Consider the following 16,109-nt stretch of genomic DNA (forward strand, 5'->3'; position numbering starts at 1 on the left):
ATTTATACAAATAGATGCATTCATAGGAAAATGCAAATAGCATCCTCTTCTGTCCCAGGCTCCCTTTGAGCTCCTGACATCCCAAGGTTTCAGAGGAGTACAGCCGAGCCTCAGATCAAACATTAGCCCTGCGGGGGTTCCCTCAGGGAAGCAGCCATGCATCGGGGTCTCTTCCCCGCTTCCGTGCGAGGTTTCCCGACCTGGCCTTCCTTGGGTGCTCTGTTCTGACACACGTACAACGCACGCGTGCGCATGCAGAGCCTTTCTAAAAGGAGCTCTGGGAATTGAGCTCCGCTTCCTCCTTCTTCCGAATCAATTGTCATAAAACAGCTTTTGTTTTATTTTTAACAAAGCGACAGAAATAACCTCTGCTCACAGCCCTTCCCCCTCGCACAACCCTGTCCTTTGGCACAACAAGCTGCCCAGTGCCCCCAAGGAAGCAGGCAGCAATGCTTTCTGGAGCATGGAAACAGCTCCTCTGCCCTTGCTCTAGAGACCATTCATTGGCAGAAGAGCGAGGCAGTTGAATGGGAAGGGGGCATTCCAAACGTCCCCAACCCAACTCTAGTTTTCCCCTTCATCCCTACCCACTGAGATGCCCACTTTTGACCTGCATTTTCCCTTGTGCTCTGCAAACCATGGTGTCTCTCAGTCTTGGATATCACTGAAAGGTGACTGTGCAGCAAGTGATAAGCTGGCATACAACCTGTGAGAGCTCAAGCTTTGCTGTCTGTGGCACATCCCTTTCTTCAGGCTGGCTAAGCCAAAGACCTGTCCCTCCTCCTGCATGGCCTTGCTCACCCAGGCCCAGGACTCAGACATGCAGAGACACTTCTTGATGAAACCCATCAGTGGGTGAGTGGCAGCTGAGCAGGTACTGAGCAAGACGCGGGGCCAGACAGCAGCCAGGGGGGAAGGCAGCGGGTGGAGGGAACGTGCCTCAGGAGGAATACTCACAAAGGGCTGCTTTCATTAATAAAACATTCCCCCCTCGGTCGCCTTTTGATTTGGGTGTAAGAATTAACCCCATCTGCCCAACAGCACGCTACCTACCAAGTCATCTCTGCCGAGGAAGACCGTCTGACATGTGTCCGCTCAATTGCTATGCCTCCCCCTGCCCGTGCTCCTCAGCTCTCCAGACCCCCTCCAAACAGCTCATGAGCCTCACTGGGTCTGCCCTATTGAAGAGATCCTCTTCCCACAAGATAGATTAGACCCAGTGAAAATAGGCTTAGTGAAAATACCATTTCACTATTAATGCCCCCCCCCCCCGCCTTCACACTCTCACACACCCAGAAAGATTATAACAAATCCCAGTCACCTTTTGCCCCTGCTAACTACTGCTCCAGTCTTTGCTCTGCATGCAGTCTACTGCGAGCTGGAGAGCCGTGCACAGGGTAGTACTTACATATAGAGACACACATGTAGCTAGCCAGTATTGGATACACTCAGCCACAGTGCACAGCTCTCCCTGGCATCAGCTTGCTTTGCTACAAAGCCCAACCTGTCCATCTCCGCTGTAATTGCTGTGCCTGGTCCTTGGGCATCAGCAGAAAGTTGCAGCAAAACCTGCACTGGTTTAATCTCTCTGTTCCAAATTGGTGGGGGGTTGCTTTTACGTCACCAAGACATTTCTATTCTCTCCTCTTCTGTTTTAAATAAAGCCGAGATGAAGAGATGCCTTCGAACAGACAGCCCCTTCATTTTCCAGAGGTGTGTTTTAATGAGTGACTCGCCTTCCAAAAAGGGGCCGGCGGAGGGGAAGGGCAGCAGATCCTCCACACAAATTCAATAGCGGGTAGGTTGCCATGGGCTAAAGCATTTCTTTGCACACATGAAGGGAAGGGACTCCGGAGCACTAAGGGTTTTGCCTCCCATGAGTTATAGCTCTACCCTTCAAGAGCGGAATAAATGCTTTATCCCATTGCAGCCTGCGATGTATTCTACATAGATGGATTGATTTCCCCTATTGTTCTTAATAAATCCTGGCGCATGAAGAAGCTCACTGCACAGCCATTTTTCCTGCCTTGTTCTACCTTGCAGAAGTAATAAGGGTCAGATGTGACTGCAGTGGGAAGCAAAGGCCGTACACAAGGCGGTACTGTGCTGTATGCACTGGCTGTGCTTGGTGGGTGCAGGCAAGCAACACCCTTTTCTCTGCTTATTCTTCCTGCCTGCATCTAAACCAAGGAACAACAAACAAAAGCAAAATGCCAAACCACCTGCCCACCTCAATGACTCCCAGCTACACCTCTCATACTACCTCCCAACTACACCATTCAAACCTTATGTTTTTGAGGCTTTCTTCCTCCCTACTGCTTTTCCTGCTGGCATAGGTTTGCACCCACCCTCTCTCCCAGCTCCAGGAGGGTGTTTGCTGGCCACAGCCTTATTGGTGTGTAGCAAAGAGCACTGCTAGGCTCTGGGAAGCAGGTAGACTTTGCACAGTCCACCTTGGCTACTCGCCTCCAGCTCCATATGGGCTCACTGGGTTATCACCGCTGGCCTTCTCTAGCAGCAGTAAACAACTGGCCCTGGTTCAATAGCTTCGCTGGGAAATTTGGCTGCAGGAGGGAGCTGGTAAAAGAGCTGCTCTCCCATTGTACAGAGGGACTCAGTCCTTCAGTATGACTCCCAGGGACTCACCTCTCCTCGCTCAGGTGGAGACGTCCTATCCCTTCCCAAGGCATCCCGCTCCATGAACTCGCAGTCAGCTCTGATTAAGGAAAAGAGAATTTGTCTCAATTAGAAAGCCGCTCCTACATGTATGGATGGATGTCAAGTAATTACCAAACATCGCTCATGAAGAAAGGGCTGGAAAAGAGGCCTTAAATTTGGGACCCTGCAGACTTATGTACACAATTGCGAGTGAGTTACGGACCTTGGCGTGCTTCAGAGCATACCTTGTGCAGATGCTTTCGAGCCCATCCCCTCAGCTGAAATACACACAGCCACGTAAAATACAGCCAGACACGACCATGTCCTCTAATAAGGAAATAAAGCCGAGCGGACCTGTGCTGCCAGAGCCCAGAGAGCAACACTGTCTCTTTAATTTTCTCCCTGGCTATCTCATCCTTTGCACAAACTCTTTCCTCCCCGTGGCTTCTTCCAGCCTGGTGGGCAAAGTGGGAAAACATCATTAGGGAGGAAAAATAATTTAGTTTGTTAATCAGTATCCAGTGGTGGGAAACAAGAAAGACAGAGAGCAGGGCTGGCGGTTAGGGCTTAGGAAGGGCCAGCACAAAGCCCACCATTCATGACATCTGGGGCTGGGATTCTCATTGAATTAAACAGACACAAAGAGCAGAGGCATTTCATGCTCTCTTCACAAGAATTATCATATCTCCCTGGCACTAGGAAACCTTCAGCATGGGAGAGGGGGAGAGAAAGAAAGGGAGAGAGAGGGGAAAGCGGGCAGGCTGGGTAGAAATATGGGGCAGGGTAGAGGAGGCTTTGTTCCAGGCTTGGATTTATGGATGGGATGCAGCGCGGTGCTTTGCTGGGAGAGACGGGGCCCTCGTGCGCTGGGTCTAATAAGAATCAGCAAATGTGAAACAGGGGGCCCCTGTGTACCATGAAGCTGGGAAACCCGCGTTTGACAAGCCAACAGAATAACCACTCGCAGCTCAAGGCTGCAGGAGGATGCTGACGTTCGGAGGAGATGTGTCGTCTCGTGTGTGTGTCAGCAAGGAGAGGGAGAGGGGAGCAGCAAAGAGCATAAACAGGAGACCAGGCAGCATCGTTTGGTCACGAAGATTAATTAGCTAATATGCAAACCATAGCTGCCCTGCGAGCATTCCCCACAAAGCTATGGTGTGTGCTGAGCCTGTGACTGGGAATGACAGGGGCAGATTAGGCGGCTCTGTGGGATGCGCCTGGCAGCAGGAAAAGCACAGCCCATGTGAAAGCAGTGAGGAGGGAATAGTCAGGTCCTCGAGGAAGCCAGAAAGCCTAGGAGACAGGAGAGAGGTGTGGGAAAGAGTGGGCATCAAGCTGAGGCCAGACATCATACTGCTGCAGCAGCAGGGATTGGGGTGGAGATGGAAAAAAGAGCCCCTTCTGGACCTGGTGGCAAGTGAGAGCACTTAGGGGTTTGCAGAACCTGTCATTTCCTACAGGTTCACGCAGCAGAGAGCCATCCTGATCTGTCTCTGGGCATCACCACTGGATCTGCTTTAATACTAATTGCTCTGTGACCAGGACCTGGGAGCTGCTGGGAGACTCCCAATAGCGCTACCTGTGGGAAGAGGGGACAGATCTCTGACCTCACGTCCCCAGGGTGCTGTGACCCCATGCACTGGTGCCACATACAGATATCACAGCCCGGTGATGAAGATGAGAAACTCATGACCAACTTTGTATGGCCCAATCCCCAAGGTCTCAGACCTCACCACAGTATCATGCTCATTCTTTTGGAGAAAGGAGGTACAGGCAGCAATTGCAGCAATTACTAAGGGGAAAAAAAGCTACAAAAAGAGAATGAAGAGATGCAGCAAGCAATTTGTAGGAAAAAAACAGAGAAGCCCCTTCAAGATGGGATGTGTGCAGTGAACGAGGAACGTGCTGGAAACAAAGAGATGCAAGGAGAAAGGAGAGGCTGGGATGGGCATCGCGGAGACATGGAGGTAAAAGTTGAAAAGGAAGCACTAATTAGCACCCAGACCATCACTTTCCATTAATAGCTTGTCACCGTTTCCTTGATGTTGCTGAGAGCAGGAAAGTTGGTATGTGTGATGCTTACCTGTCTCTATCTCATTAACAGAAGTCAGGGTGAGAACAGACATTTATTGCCTGCATCCAGATAGACAGGCCCTTTGCTGAACTGAGATGTGGGAGAGAGGGGGAAAGTTATGAAGAAGATGCTCGTGGAAGGCCGGGCAGTACCCACACAATGGAAAGCCCAATGTGGCGCACATAGATAGACACTGTGCCAACACAGGAGAAGTCCCTGTAGGGTACCAGACTGCAGGAACCCATGAGGCAAAAATGGCTGGAGTTCTCTGCTATAAAACAGAGAGAACTAAACGTGTCCTCACAGATATTGCAAGGCAGAATGGAGAGAATTCCCAGGAAACAAAGAAAAGGAAAAAGAAAGCCATCTCCAGCAAAGATGAATCTGCATCACATGCCATCAGTTCCCAAGGAAAGTGGAGGAAATTCTTCCAGCAGTTAAAAAAAAGGAGATTAAATCTCCCATACAATGCACAAAGGCCTCCCTTTTCTCTCCAACGTGTGCTCCATGGGAAGAAGGAGCATGCGAGGCGAGGACCCAGGCAGCGCACGTCGGGAGGTGCGATGCCGAGAGCACGCATGTGTGCACCCTCCTAAGGCCACACCAGCTTCCCAAGTGCAATTTCAGTGAACACAACAAAGATTCCTCAAGAGGAGCCCAAATCTCCCTAGGAGTGAACGAGACAAAACCAAAGGCAAAGAAAACATCGTGGCTGGTGCTTGCGGAACAAAGGCTTCCTCCTTTCAGCTTGGAGACATCTTCTTGGCCATTGAGCTCAGATCAAGTGTAGGCTCTGTTGACTCCCCCACCTATTCAAAGAGCACTTTCAATAGTCCAATCGGGCTTTGCTGTTCTATGGCTTCTCTATGCCTGCATTTTTCATCCCCAACACCAATAATGCCACATGCAGAAACCCAGCCCTGAAAAGGCCTCGTTTGAACTCCGTGGTCAAGCACTTCACAAGTTAGGAAAGGCTCAATTTACGGCTGTCCATGCAACCTCAATTCCACCTCGCCGTGCGTCTACCCCGATCAGGGAAAGAGGGAGCAAGCTATAAATAGGCTGTGACCGAGTCACTGCAGCCCAAGATGGGCACGGCCAGCAGAGGCTGAATTACATCCCACGGCCAAAGCGCAGTCGTACACCCCGACCTGCGAGCGCTCGGTTCAGTGCCTTACACCCTGTACATTTTTAATCTGCAGAAATCACGTGCATTCTAAACATACAGAAAATGTATTATTTATGCCTAATAAATAATACATTGTTTATATAAGCAAAAAGCAAAAAAAAAAAAAAAACAATTGTACGCAAGTGTAGCAAATTCCCCTCCCTCCGCCCCATGCTCATTGTGGGGAGAGGGATTTCGAGCCCGAAGCCTCGGCACAGATTTCTGCCACTATGAAATACAGAGCTAATGTTATCTGGCAGCGGCAGAAGGCTGCTCTCCCGGGGTCGGCGGTGCAGGAAGGCGAACCGCTGGGGCTGGCAGGACCCATGCACACAAATACATTTTTTTCCTCTCAGCACCGAGTTTGGTGCCGGGAGATCGGGGCACAGATCGGTTGGATGTGGAGGGGGCTCATAGAGGCGGTCGTGATGGTTCTTCCATCCAACCCAGTCGTGCCAGGACACCGCGCTTCTGGTTTGTTGTGATTATTATTCCAGAGAAACAGCACATTTATTTTTCTTCCCCCTGCCTCAAAGAGGCAACCAAAGGGAAATTGCGATTCTGAATGATTCATAATTCAGCTAAACCTGAAAGGAATTTAGGGGACAAAGAATAGGCATCGCTCTTGCCGAACAGCTTCCCCCCACCGAATTTCAAGGGCCCGCAGCAAACAATGGGAGTGTCAGAGGGTCTCAAAAAGAGAAAAAAAAAGTTCAAGAATCTTTACAATAAAAAGTGTTAGGCAACACAGAGGTCAGAGCCGACCCCTCCTATAATAAATAGCAGCAAGATCTTACATTAACTATAGGAGACATTTTAATGCAGTGCCTCAGCTTCGCGCTAATTATACTTTTTCACCATATTTTGAACCTTAGAAAAAATGTCATCAGTTAATTATAACAGATGAGGGAGTGTGAAGACTTCCTCAATAAATAATGCCTTGATATCTCATATCCAACGCACTGTGTGCACGGCTCTGAAGGTGCCCAGAAATATGTCCTCGCAGGAAATACATCAAGAAATGATAGTCCCATAAGCTGGCTTTGTTTCCAAGCCTTGATTTTCGGTCCAATAATTAAGTGATTTTTATGGATCTGGGAGAGCAAAGGTCCTGGGTCTGCTGGAATGGTGCCAGAGAGATTCAGCGTAAGGGGAAAAAAATAAAATCTCAAACCAAAATGAGACATAAAAGACATGCACGGATGCGACTTGGTGCTGCCAGCTTTCCCCTGGTCCCATCCTTCTGCTCCTCCCAGCATCTCTGTGGCAGCCTTGAAGCCAAGGTTAAATGAAAGCAGGATGGTGCTATGGAGCAGGGATCCGTCCCCATAGAGCAGGGACCCATTCCTGTGCTACCACGGGGTGCCCATCCCTGCAGGGGCCGGTGGGTGTCGGGGCAGTGACAGAGCTCTGAGCACATCACCCTTCTTCCAGCTCCTTCCCCACCTGGCACCCCACACTTCCCCCTCTGAAGGGCTGGGATTTGGCGTGGGAAAGATGGCTTTGGGCTTTTCACAAATCCAGTATCCCCTTGAACCAAAACCAATTAGCCTGGCCCAAGGTCCTGCCATTGAGGGACTGTCCCTTCTTTTCAAACCCCCGCGGGCTCAATTGCTCTAAGGAGCCTGGATGTGAATGAGCAAAGCCCACTTAAAGTGGTACTTAAGGCCAGACCAGGGTGAAGGAAAAGAGAAAGCCTCTATAGGAACAGCAAACCGAGTTTCCAAGAGACAGCTAACTGACGGAGATTGTGTGCTTTCTCCCCCAGTCTGTTTTCTTTTTTTTACCCCCATTCCTGAGCTATGCAAGTGAATGCCCCTAAGCCCAACCTGAGCCACTGAACAAACACAGACGTGGCACCCAGAGCTCTGTCCCCACCCTGCACACCTTGCTTCTGCCAACGTTTTCTGAGGCAAGAAATGCCAAAAAGCAGCAAGCCACCCTGGAGTGGGTGGCAGAGGGAAGCTGGCACAGGCGGCGATGTCCCCATCTCACAGCACCAACCCCAACAGCTTGTGAGAATTTGGGATGACAAAGCGCCCAGGTGACACGTGGCGCCTCCACCACGTGTGAGATGCAAGCACCTTCGTGCTCACAGCTCTGAAAAGCTCTCAGTGTCAAATTAGCACCTGGTATTCACAGAGGGTCCTGCCCTGAGAGGATGGGAACTGTATGCTACAGACCTGGGTAGGGCCTTGAGCGCAGCCCCATGGCACAGACAGAGCCAGGACACAGGGACAGGTGGGTGAAGGCAGCACACGATGAATCACGGAAACAAAAGGACCGATGGAGCCAGGCCTCCAGCTCCACACCAGCCATCGCCAGGCAATTCCACAAAAATGCCCATTGATGGGATCTCATCCATAACCAAGCGGCCCTGCCTCCATTCAGCACAGCTTGTTGGAGCAGCAGGCACCGGGCAGCCCCATCCCCACCCACTCAGAGCCACACGGGTTGGGCACTGGGTACAAATCCATGAGCCCATCCCGCTGCATGGAGAGAAGTTTTGGAGAAGAGAAATAAATAAAGGAGTTTGAGCACGCGATGCCCTATGGCACTGATCCCCTAATGGCATTTTCCACTTACCCCCGAGGATCCTTACATCCCCGTCTCCATCTGCCCACCCCCAGCACTGCTGAAGAACAAAGACATCACACCCGGCCTCAGAGACATCACCCCACCCTCACTGCACCCTGTACCTCTGCAAAGGGGCTGCCGCCAGCAGCAGGAGGGACCTGGGAGCCACGCTCTGCTCCCTGCCTGCAGCATCACACCGCCCCACAGGTGATGGGGGCACAAGCAGGCACCGTCCTTCTGGATTTGGGAGAAAGGAAGGAAGGACACTGACACCAGCAGAGCACAGGGCCAAGCAGCAGCAAGCTGATGAGATGCTTCAGGTGTGGTCCTGCTCACCAAAACCCATTCTGTGCCCAAAGGGGGTGGGTCAGAGGCCCATCAGAAGGCAGAAAGTGGGGAAGTGGCACTGGGCTGCAAGGCAGGCACTGTAGTGAGGATGGGTGCACCCTCACTGCCAACTCCCAGGGTGAAAGCGCAGAATGAAACCCCAGCAAAAATGTGACCACAGCTTCTCTTGCCCAGAACATAAAGGGCAAAGTGCTCCATCCCTGCCTGAAGCCTGCTTTGGGGGAATGGCTCTGAGATACGTGGACCAGCCCTACAACCTGCAAAACACCCAGTCAGCTGAGAGCAGATGGCTTTGGAGGGGGAAAACTGGGGAGCTGAGGGTGCTGTCTGAGCACCTGGTCCAACAGCAAGGCGACAGAGCTCGCCTCGTCCTTTGTAGGAGTTCATGTGCTCACCCTGATCGCCACACTTCCATTTTATTTCATAAATTATATCTATGTATTTATATACACACACACAAACACTTATTATGTGTGTGTATATATAGATAGATAGATACACACACACACACTTTTTTTTTCCTTGGATTTTCTTTTTAAATGTCCACCTTTTGCTACTACAAAAGCTGAGGACAGAACTCCCTCCTGGGCTGTGCCATGCAGCAGCACTCCAGCACGCAGCTCTCCTCCACCACCGCTCCAACACTTCCCCCTGAATTACATTCATTAGGAATTTGAATGTTTCTTTCTTCCATCCCCCATCAAATCATTACTCCGGAATAAATGCATTCATCAAGCACCTTGCTCGCTTTGTTCGCTCCAGTTTTAAAGCATCTCCACCGCACCTGACTTGGTGCTATCACACAGGGGGAAAAATAAATAAATAGAGGAACAGAGCACCAAACACAACACTGCGCAAAATAATTGGAAAATTATTTCTTATAAATAACCAACGTAATGGAGGAGTGAAAGGGCTGCGTTCCCTCCTCCCACCTCCGATCCCTTCCACAATTTCTGGGGTTGCATGGAGCACGCATATTCCAGATGGAGAGAAGGAGGTCGGCTCCTAATGACACGTCTTTCGCTGCCTTTGGAATGAATGATTCATTCGGCGCTCGCCGAGCCGCGGAGCCGCCGTTGAGTTACATTTCTCCAAAATCCGTATCTTTAATTCTGGCGCTGCGTGTGGGACCCAGCAAATCACGGAATTACCGCTGTAACTTCAGATTAGTAACGCTTTCTAAATGATAGTCTAATTCCAGGCCTTCATGCTTCCCAGCGCTCCTGCCTGCGCTGCCTTTCCCTGGGAGGTTTCCTGCGGAATTAGCACTGCCGCCGCCGTCTCTCTCTGCCCCTTTTTAATTTCTCCAATGACTCCTCATTAGAATCTCTATTAACAGCGCTCCTCGGAACTTTGCTTTCCCACGGTACAGCCGAATTCAGGCTGAGATCCTTTCTCCTGATGGGGTTACAGCGGTGCCTTGGCCGTGGAAAGGGTCTCCGCGGCAGCTGGTGCTGGCCCTGAGCTGGGGATGGTGCAGAGCCCCTGGGCGCATGGAGCTTCCACTTTTCACACTCTCGCACCCAAATGGGTGCGGGCTCAGGCCCCGATGCTGCCCCCTCCCCTCTGCCAAAAGGACGGGGCCGGGCACCCGCACCCATACGTGCAAGCAGAGGGAGCGCGGCAGCATCCTGCCCATCTCGCTCCTCTCCCGCACCGCGGGGGCAGCGAACAGCCCCGGAAAGGCGGTGGGAACGGCTCCCTCTGCATCCACCCCGCCCCGGGGCTCTCACGGCCCCCGAGGGCGCAGAGATCGTCCCCGCGGGCACCGGACGAGGGGCTGCGGCCATAGCCTAAGAGTGACCCACGGGGCACTCAGGGACCCCAAACCCAACCAGGGGTGCTCACCCCACACCGGCTGCAAAAACGTGCCGGGGCGGCTCGGCGGAGAGCGCGGTGCTTTGTGTCGCCATGGGAACGGAATGCAGATTTGCCAATTGGTGTGTTTTTTTTTTCCCCTTTCTTTCTTTCCTTTTTTTTTTTTTTCCCCTCCCTATTATTTGCCAGACACTATAATACATATTACGTTCCAACTTCTGGGGCTTGCGGCGGAGGTGCGGGAGGCTCTGTGCCTGCGCTGCCGGGGGGGAGCACTGGGCTGCGGGACCCGTCCTGGGGATCCCGTCCCTGCAGACCTCCCCAGCAACAGCGAACTCACAAGGAAAGTGCAGGCATGATCGCCAAGTTGGCCTTCAAGGGGAGGCCGGGGTCAAGCCCAAAGCCGGAAAAAAAAAAAAAAAAAAAAGAGAGAGAGAGAGAGAGAGAGAGAAGAAATAGGGAGGAGGAGAGGATAAAATATCACTAAGCAGGTTTTTATCGAGGTCTGACCGCAGCCTGCGCCGGGGGGGGGGCTTTGTTAGCAGAGCAGCCCGGGGAGCTCATCTCTTCCAACCCGCTTCCATCTACCTGGAGCTGAGCGCGTGTGCACGGGGCTCCCCGTCCCTCCCGCCCGGTGCCGCGAAGCCGCGGGTACCGTTGCCCGGAGCGCGGCGGAGCGGCCCGACGGGGCGGGCGCTTACCTGGAGCCCCGAGGTGGCGGGCGGAGGGCGGCGGGCGGGGCTGCTGCGGGCTGCGGGGCCGCCGGTGCTGCTGCAGCCGCTTCCCCCGGGCGTGCAGGTCTGGAAGTCATTTCTACTTTCGGTTATCTAGCTTTATGATGGCTCCACAACACTCATACAGCTAGATAACCAAAGACAGAAACATCCCTCCGTCGGGGGCTGCTGTCCGTCGGGCGCGGGGCGAAGGCGCACGGCCGGGGCAGAGCGGCCGGGATCTGCCGCCGGGGAACCACGGAGACAAAAAAAAAAAAAAAAGAGAGAGAAAAAAAGATGAATATGCGGAGCAGAGACGGAGCAGCGCTGCGAGGAGGAGGCAGAACGCGTTGAGCCGAGACGAGCCGAGCCGAGCCGAGCCGAGACGAGCCGAGCCGAGCCGAGCCGAGCCGAGCCCGGCGCGGTACCGACCCGGCAGCAGCACTCGCGCTCCCGCCCCGCTGCCCAACTTCTACTCCCCTCGCATGGTAATCGCCCCCTTTGGGAAGTGACGTCACGCCGCGCTCAGCCAATCCTCGGCCCGCATTTAAATCAGCGCCCCCTTTCCCGCGCTTTCGCACCCCGGCCCGGCCGATCCCCGCTGGACGGGGCGGGCAGGACGGGGCGGGCTCTCACGGACCCGCACGACTCAGCTCGGCTCGGGACGCCCCTTCCCCCCCCCTCGCCTCTCCCCTGGTCCGGCCTCCCTCCGCCCGCCGTGCCGCCCCTCCGCTCTTGTTCTGGGGGCTGCGCCGCGCTTCCCCCTCCCCGCAGTGTCCCCTCGGCAGAGGCGGGCGGCACCCCCCGCACGGCCCTGCGGCCAACTTCTTCTTTCTCCTCGCCCTTCGCCCTCTCTTCTCCCTTTCCCCGACCCTTTCCTCTTCCTTTCCCTACATTTTCCTTCCCCTTTCCCATCCCTTTTCCTTCTGTCCCACAACGCCGCTGCCCTCTCAGCCTCGCGGCACCCGCCCCGTCCGTGCTCTGCCCCCAAGAGCCCCGTCCCGATGAGCTCCGGGCCGAGGAAGCGCTGCGATCCCGCACGGATCCCCTCGACACCTCCTTCTCCCCCATTTTAATTATTTCCCCTCCGCATTTCGCTGTTTCCCTCGCGGGTTGTCAGCGCCGTACTCGTGTAGTGACAAATCCGGCACACACAAATAATAACAACGGTGAGAATAATAACCAAATGCCAGGAGGGAAATACGCTTATCTGAGACGCTGATCTGACCTACACACCGCGAAATAAATAAATAATGCAATCAAAAGAAAGAAATAAAAATTCATAGAATAATCCGTCGCCGCTCCTAAAACCTCCCTCTCCCTTCAATCCGGGGCTCAACTAAAACGTGACCTTCCACAAAACGGGGGAGATGGGGACGGACCGAACGCTGCGGGAGCGGCCGCGGCTCCCAGTGCCGCCCGCGTTCCCAGCGGCTCCGCTCGGGTCCTTTATTCCTTCCTCTCCCCGCTTCCCTTCTCCTTCTTCAAAATAAAATCATAAAATAAAATCAAAAGGAGAGGAATAAAATAGACGAGCTCAATTAAGCTAAAAGCTGTAGGAGCGGCGCTGCCAGCTCGGCTCACAGCACAGAGCTCCCGGCTCCCGGCCGCCTCTCCCTAACGAGAACCGGGCCCGGGGATACCCCGCTGCCCCGACGGCCCCGCAGCGGCCGGGGGGAAATCTCCGCTCCTTCCCGAGCCCCTCGGAGCCATCCCCGCGGCCCCGAGCCGCTCGGGAAGGGTTTGGTTGTGGATATTTTAATCAGCCCTGGAGAAAGAGGGGAAGAAAAAAAAAAAAAATTGCTACAAATCGGATCTTCTTAATTTTCCGGCTCCGGATTTTCCCCTCATTTCTTGCGGCCGCCGTGACGGTGATCGCCGCCGGTGCGTTCCCCGCGTGGGGCGGGGGAAGGTGAACCCCCCGGGGCGGAGGGGCCGAACGCTGCCGCAATCCGTGGGCAGCGGCCGGCCTCAGTTTCCCCCCGCGGGCGGCCCCGTCCTCCCCGCGGATCCCCTCCGGTCGCCTCCCCCCTCTGCCGGCCACGTTGTCCCCGCGGCTCCGCTCCGCTCCCCGGCCCCGTTCGTCCCCGTCGTCCCCGCTCCGAGGCCGCGGCAGCGCTCGGCTGAAGGCACCGCGCCGAGGCCGAGGAGTGCAGCGCGGCCCCCTCTCCGCCGGGTGAAGGACGCGATTTATCCTCGCAGAAGCACGAATATCTCCATATATTTATTCCCGCTTCATTCGGCAACGCCTCGCTCGGCTGCGAGCGCCCGCCTCGGCCCGCTCCGTGCAGGCAGAGGCCCAGGAGAAAAATCTCTGTCTGCGTTTGAGAGGTTTTTCGGCGTTGCTTAAACGTCGGGTTGGTATTTATTATTATTACTATTATTGTTATTATTATTATTATTTTCTTATTGTTTTTATTTATTTATTTCGGGCGCAATTTAAGCGCACAAAATGGCTCCTTGGCACCGAGAAAGGCACAGCGGGCAGCGCCTGGAGACGGCCCGCAGCCCCCGCACCCGCAGGCACGGCGGGACCCGGGGACATGGGGACATGGGGACATGGGGACAACTGCGCTTCTCCTGCATGCACACGCAAAAAAAAAAAAAAAAAAAAAAAAAAAAAGCCATCACAATTCCTCGGCTACAGCCCGATATCTCCGAGAAAAAGCGGGGAGGTCTCCCCATCGCCAGGCGGAGGTTCAGAGGGTTCGCTCCCAGCCATCCTCCGGCGCTGCGCGGGGACCTTTACACCCCTCTCCGGTCCGACCTCAGCCCCGACGGGGCGGGCGCGGCTCTGGCCATGGTGCTGCACTGCCGCCGCTCCGCGCCCGCGGGGCCTCCGCGCCCTGGGCCCTGCCTGCAGCACGGAGCTCCGCACCGTGGATCGGCGTCGCTCCGCTCCCTTCCTCAGGAAAGCGATGCCGCCCTCCTCAGCCATCCCGCAGCCGGGGTCGTGCACGGGGAGCCGCTCGCTGCCCGCACCTCGGAGCGGCCCGGTGCCCGTTCCCCTGAATTATTGAACGTGATCGCCCCGCGCCGAGTCCGCTGCCTTCCCCTCTTCTACGTCCTGCACGTCTGACGTCACTTTTCTTTAATTAGGAGAAGTTATTTTTAGCCAACCTAGAGTAACCCCCGCGCCTCGCCGCCCCGAGCTGCATCGTGTCTTAATTGTTTTTCGCTTTTCCTCCCACAATCGGGGTTTCGCCAACTCACAGGAGCGGCGGCTCCCGACGGGCATTCAGGAAACGCGTTGCTTTGTTTTGCAATTTAAAGCCTCATCTCAGCGCGCCACGGCGCTGGAAAGGCTCAGCCGAAGGGTCCCACAGCTCGGCTGCTCCTTCCTGCGGCCGTCGGGGGCCGGGACTGAGGGTGGGACGGCCCCGGACCCTCCTCGCTCTGTGGGGCGGGCTCACGTCGAGGGGCTGCGGGGGAGGTCCGGGCGGTACGTGCTGCCAATGCACCTGCACTGCTACGGGTCGGGTTTCCGTGAGGATGAGGCCTAAAATGCGTTTTACTTCCAGGAGACACGGGGGGGAAAAAGGAGGGGTGTAAGGGAAAAAGAAAGAAAGAAAGAAAAAAAAAGCAGCAAGGAAATAAACGTTCGCAGGAAGGAGAGGGCAGAGAATGAATGGGAGAAAAATATCGAAGTGAATAAAAAAATAAATAAAATAAATTATAAAGATTTTAAAAAAAAAAAAAAAAAAAAAAAAAAGAAAGAAAAGAGGGGTGAAAATGAAGCAAAGGTACAGAGAGAAGCAAATGTGAAATAAAAAATCCTCCCTCAGCAGAGGCTGCCGGTAGATCGCAGTATGGGCAGCAGCGGCCCCGGCGCCGAGCTCGGAGCCGAACCCGAGGGGGGTCGCGGTGTCCCCCACCCATGGAACGATGCCCCGCAGCAGCCCTTGCTGCGTCCGAAGGAAAAGCCCCGGAGCTCCGGGTCTCACCCGGGGCCTAACGCCGGGATGCGCCGCGAGGCTCGGCCTCGGTCAGGCGTTCCGCCCGCCGCACGCCGCTTCGTCCGGCCAGCGGGGACATTCGGGAGCCAGCCGGCAGCAGCGTGCGGCCCCGCTCAGCCCCGGCTCCTCGCCGCCCCGTCGGGGCACCGCTCGCCCCTTTGGGCTGCCCCGTCCCGGACACGCGGGGAGCGCTGCCCGGAGCAGAGCGGCCCCGGCAGCCAAAGGAGCCCGGGGGCACCCGATGCCCCCCCTCCCGCTAACGTGCTGTGCGCCGGAGCCGCCGTGGCCGCGGGCTGCCTGCCCCGACGGGCGGTGGAGCTGGGAGCGGCGCGGGTCAGCAGGGTCCCGCAGCCGAAGGGACACAACTTCCCGGCGGGGAGATGTTCGACATCTCCTCCCCTTCACTCTCCTCTCCCTTCACTGCTCCTCCTCCCCCACCGGGGCAGAGCCCCCGCGCCCCGCAGCCTCCCCGGGGACCCCCGGTGCCGCCACACTCACGCTTGCAGCCGAGGCGAGGGCAGCGACGGGGCCGTCCGTGGGCGAAGCGGGCGGCGGGGGCCGCCCTTCCCGGAGGGAGAGCAGCGGGGCGGGCAGGGCTCTGCTCCCGGCGCCCCCGGTACCCCCGGTGCGGGGGGCGGCGGTGCCCGGGCTCTTCGCATCCTGCCGGCTGCTGCCGGTGCCGGTTCTGGTCGGTGTCCAGGAGCTGCCGCCGGCGGCAGGCTCTGCCCGCACTGACGTCAGCCCGGCAGCCTCCGATTCACTCCAACCATGGCGGAGAGGAGGAGGAGGGAGAGGGG

At 55.4% G+C, this 16,109-nt stretch overlaps 1 protein-coding gene across 5 annotated transcripts in view; it reads right to left on the reverse strand.

Annotated features, from left to right (window-relative positions):
* LOC116225387 (uncharacterized) overlaps positions 1–16,109 on the reverse strand; it is a 38,855-nt gene that overhangs the window by 20,422 nt on the left and 2,324 nt on the right. Inside the window, exons 2-3 of one of the 5 annotated variants that reach the window (XR_016470421.1) lie at positions 11,345–11,598; positions 2,647–2,716 (exon numbers count right to left, since the gene is read on the reverse strand). Coding sequence is in view for 1 of the 5 variants with exons in the window: in XM_090149006.1 (XP_090005132.1) it covers positions 15,811–15,971 (161 nt within the window). In the remaining 4 variants the exon portion in view is untranslated. Of the gene's footprint in view, positions 1–2,646; positions 2,717–11,344; positions 11,787–15,810; positions 16,001–16,109 lie in introns of those variants that run through there. The other 4 variants (XR_016470422.1, XR_004166051.2, XR_016470423.1 and 1 more) reach the window with 4 other exon arrangements.

The sequence above is a fragment of the Phasianus colchicus genome, chromosome 12 (genome assembly GCF_987193195.1).
Source record: "Phasianus colchicus chromosome 12, bPhaCol1.hap1.1, whole genome shotgun sequence".
Lineage (NCBI taxonomy): Eukaryota > Metazoa > Chordata > Aves > Galliformes > Phasianidae > Phasianus > Phasianus colchicus.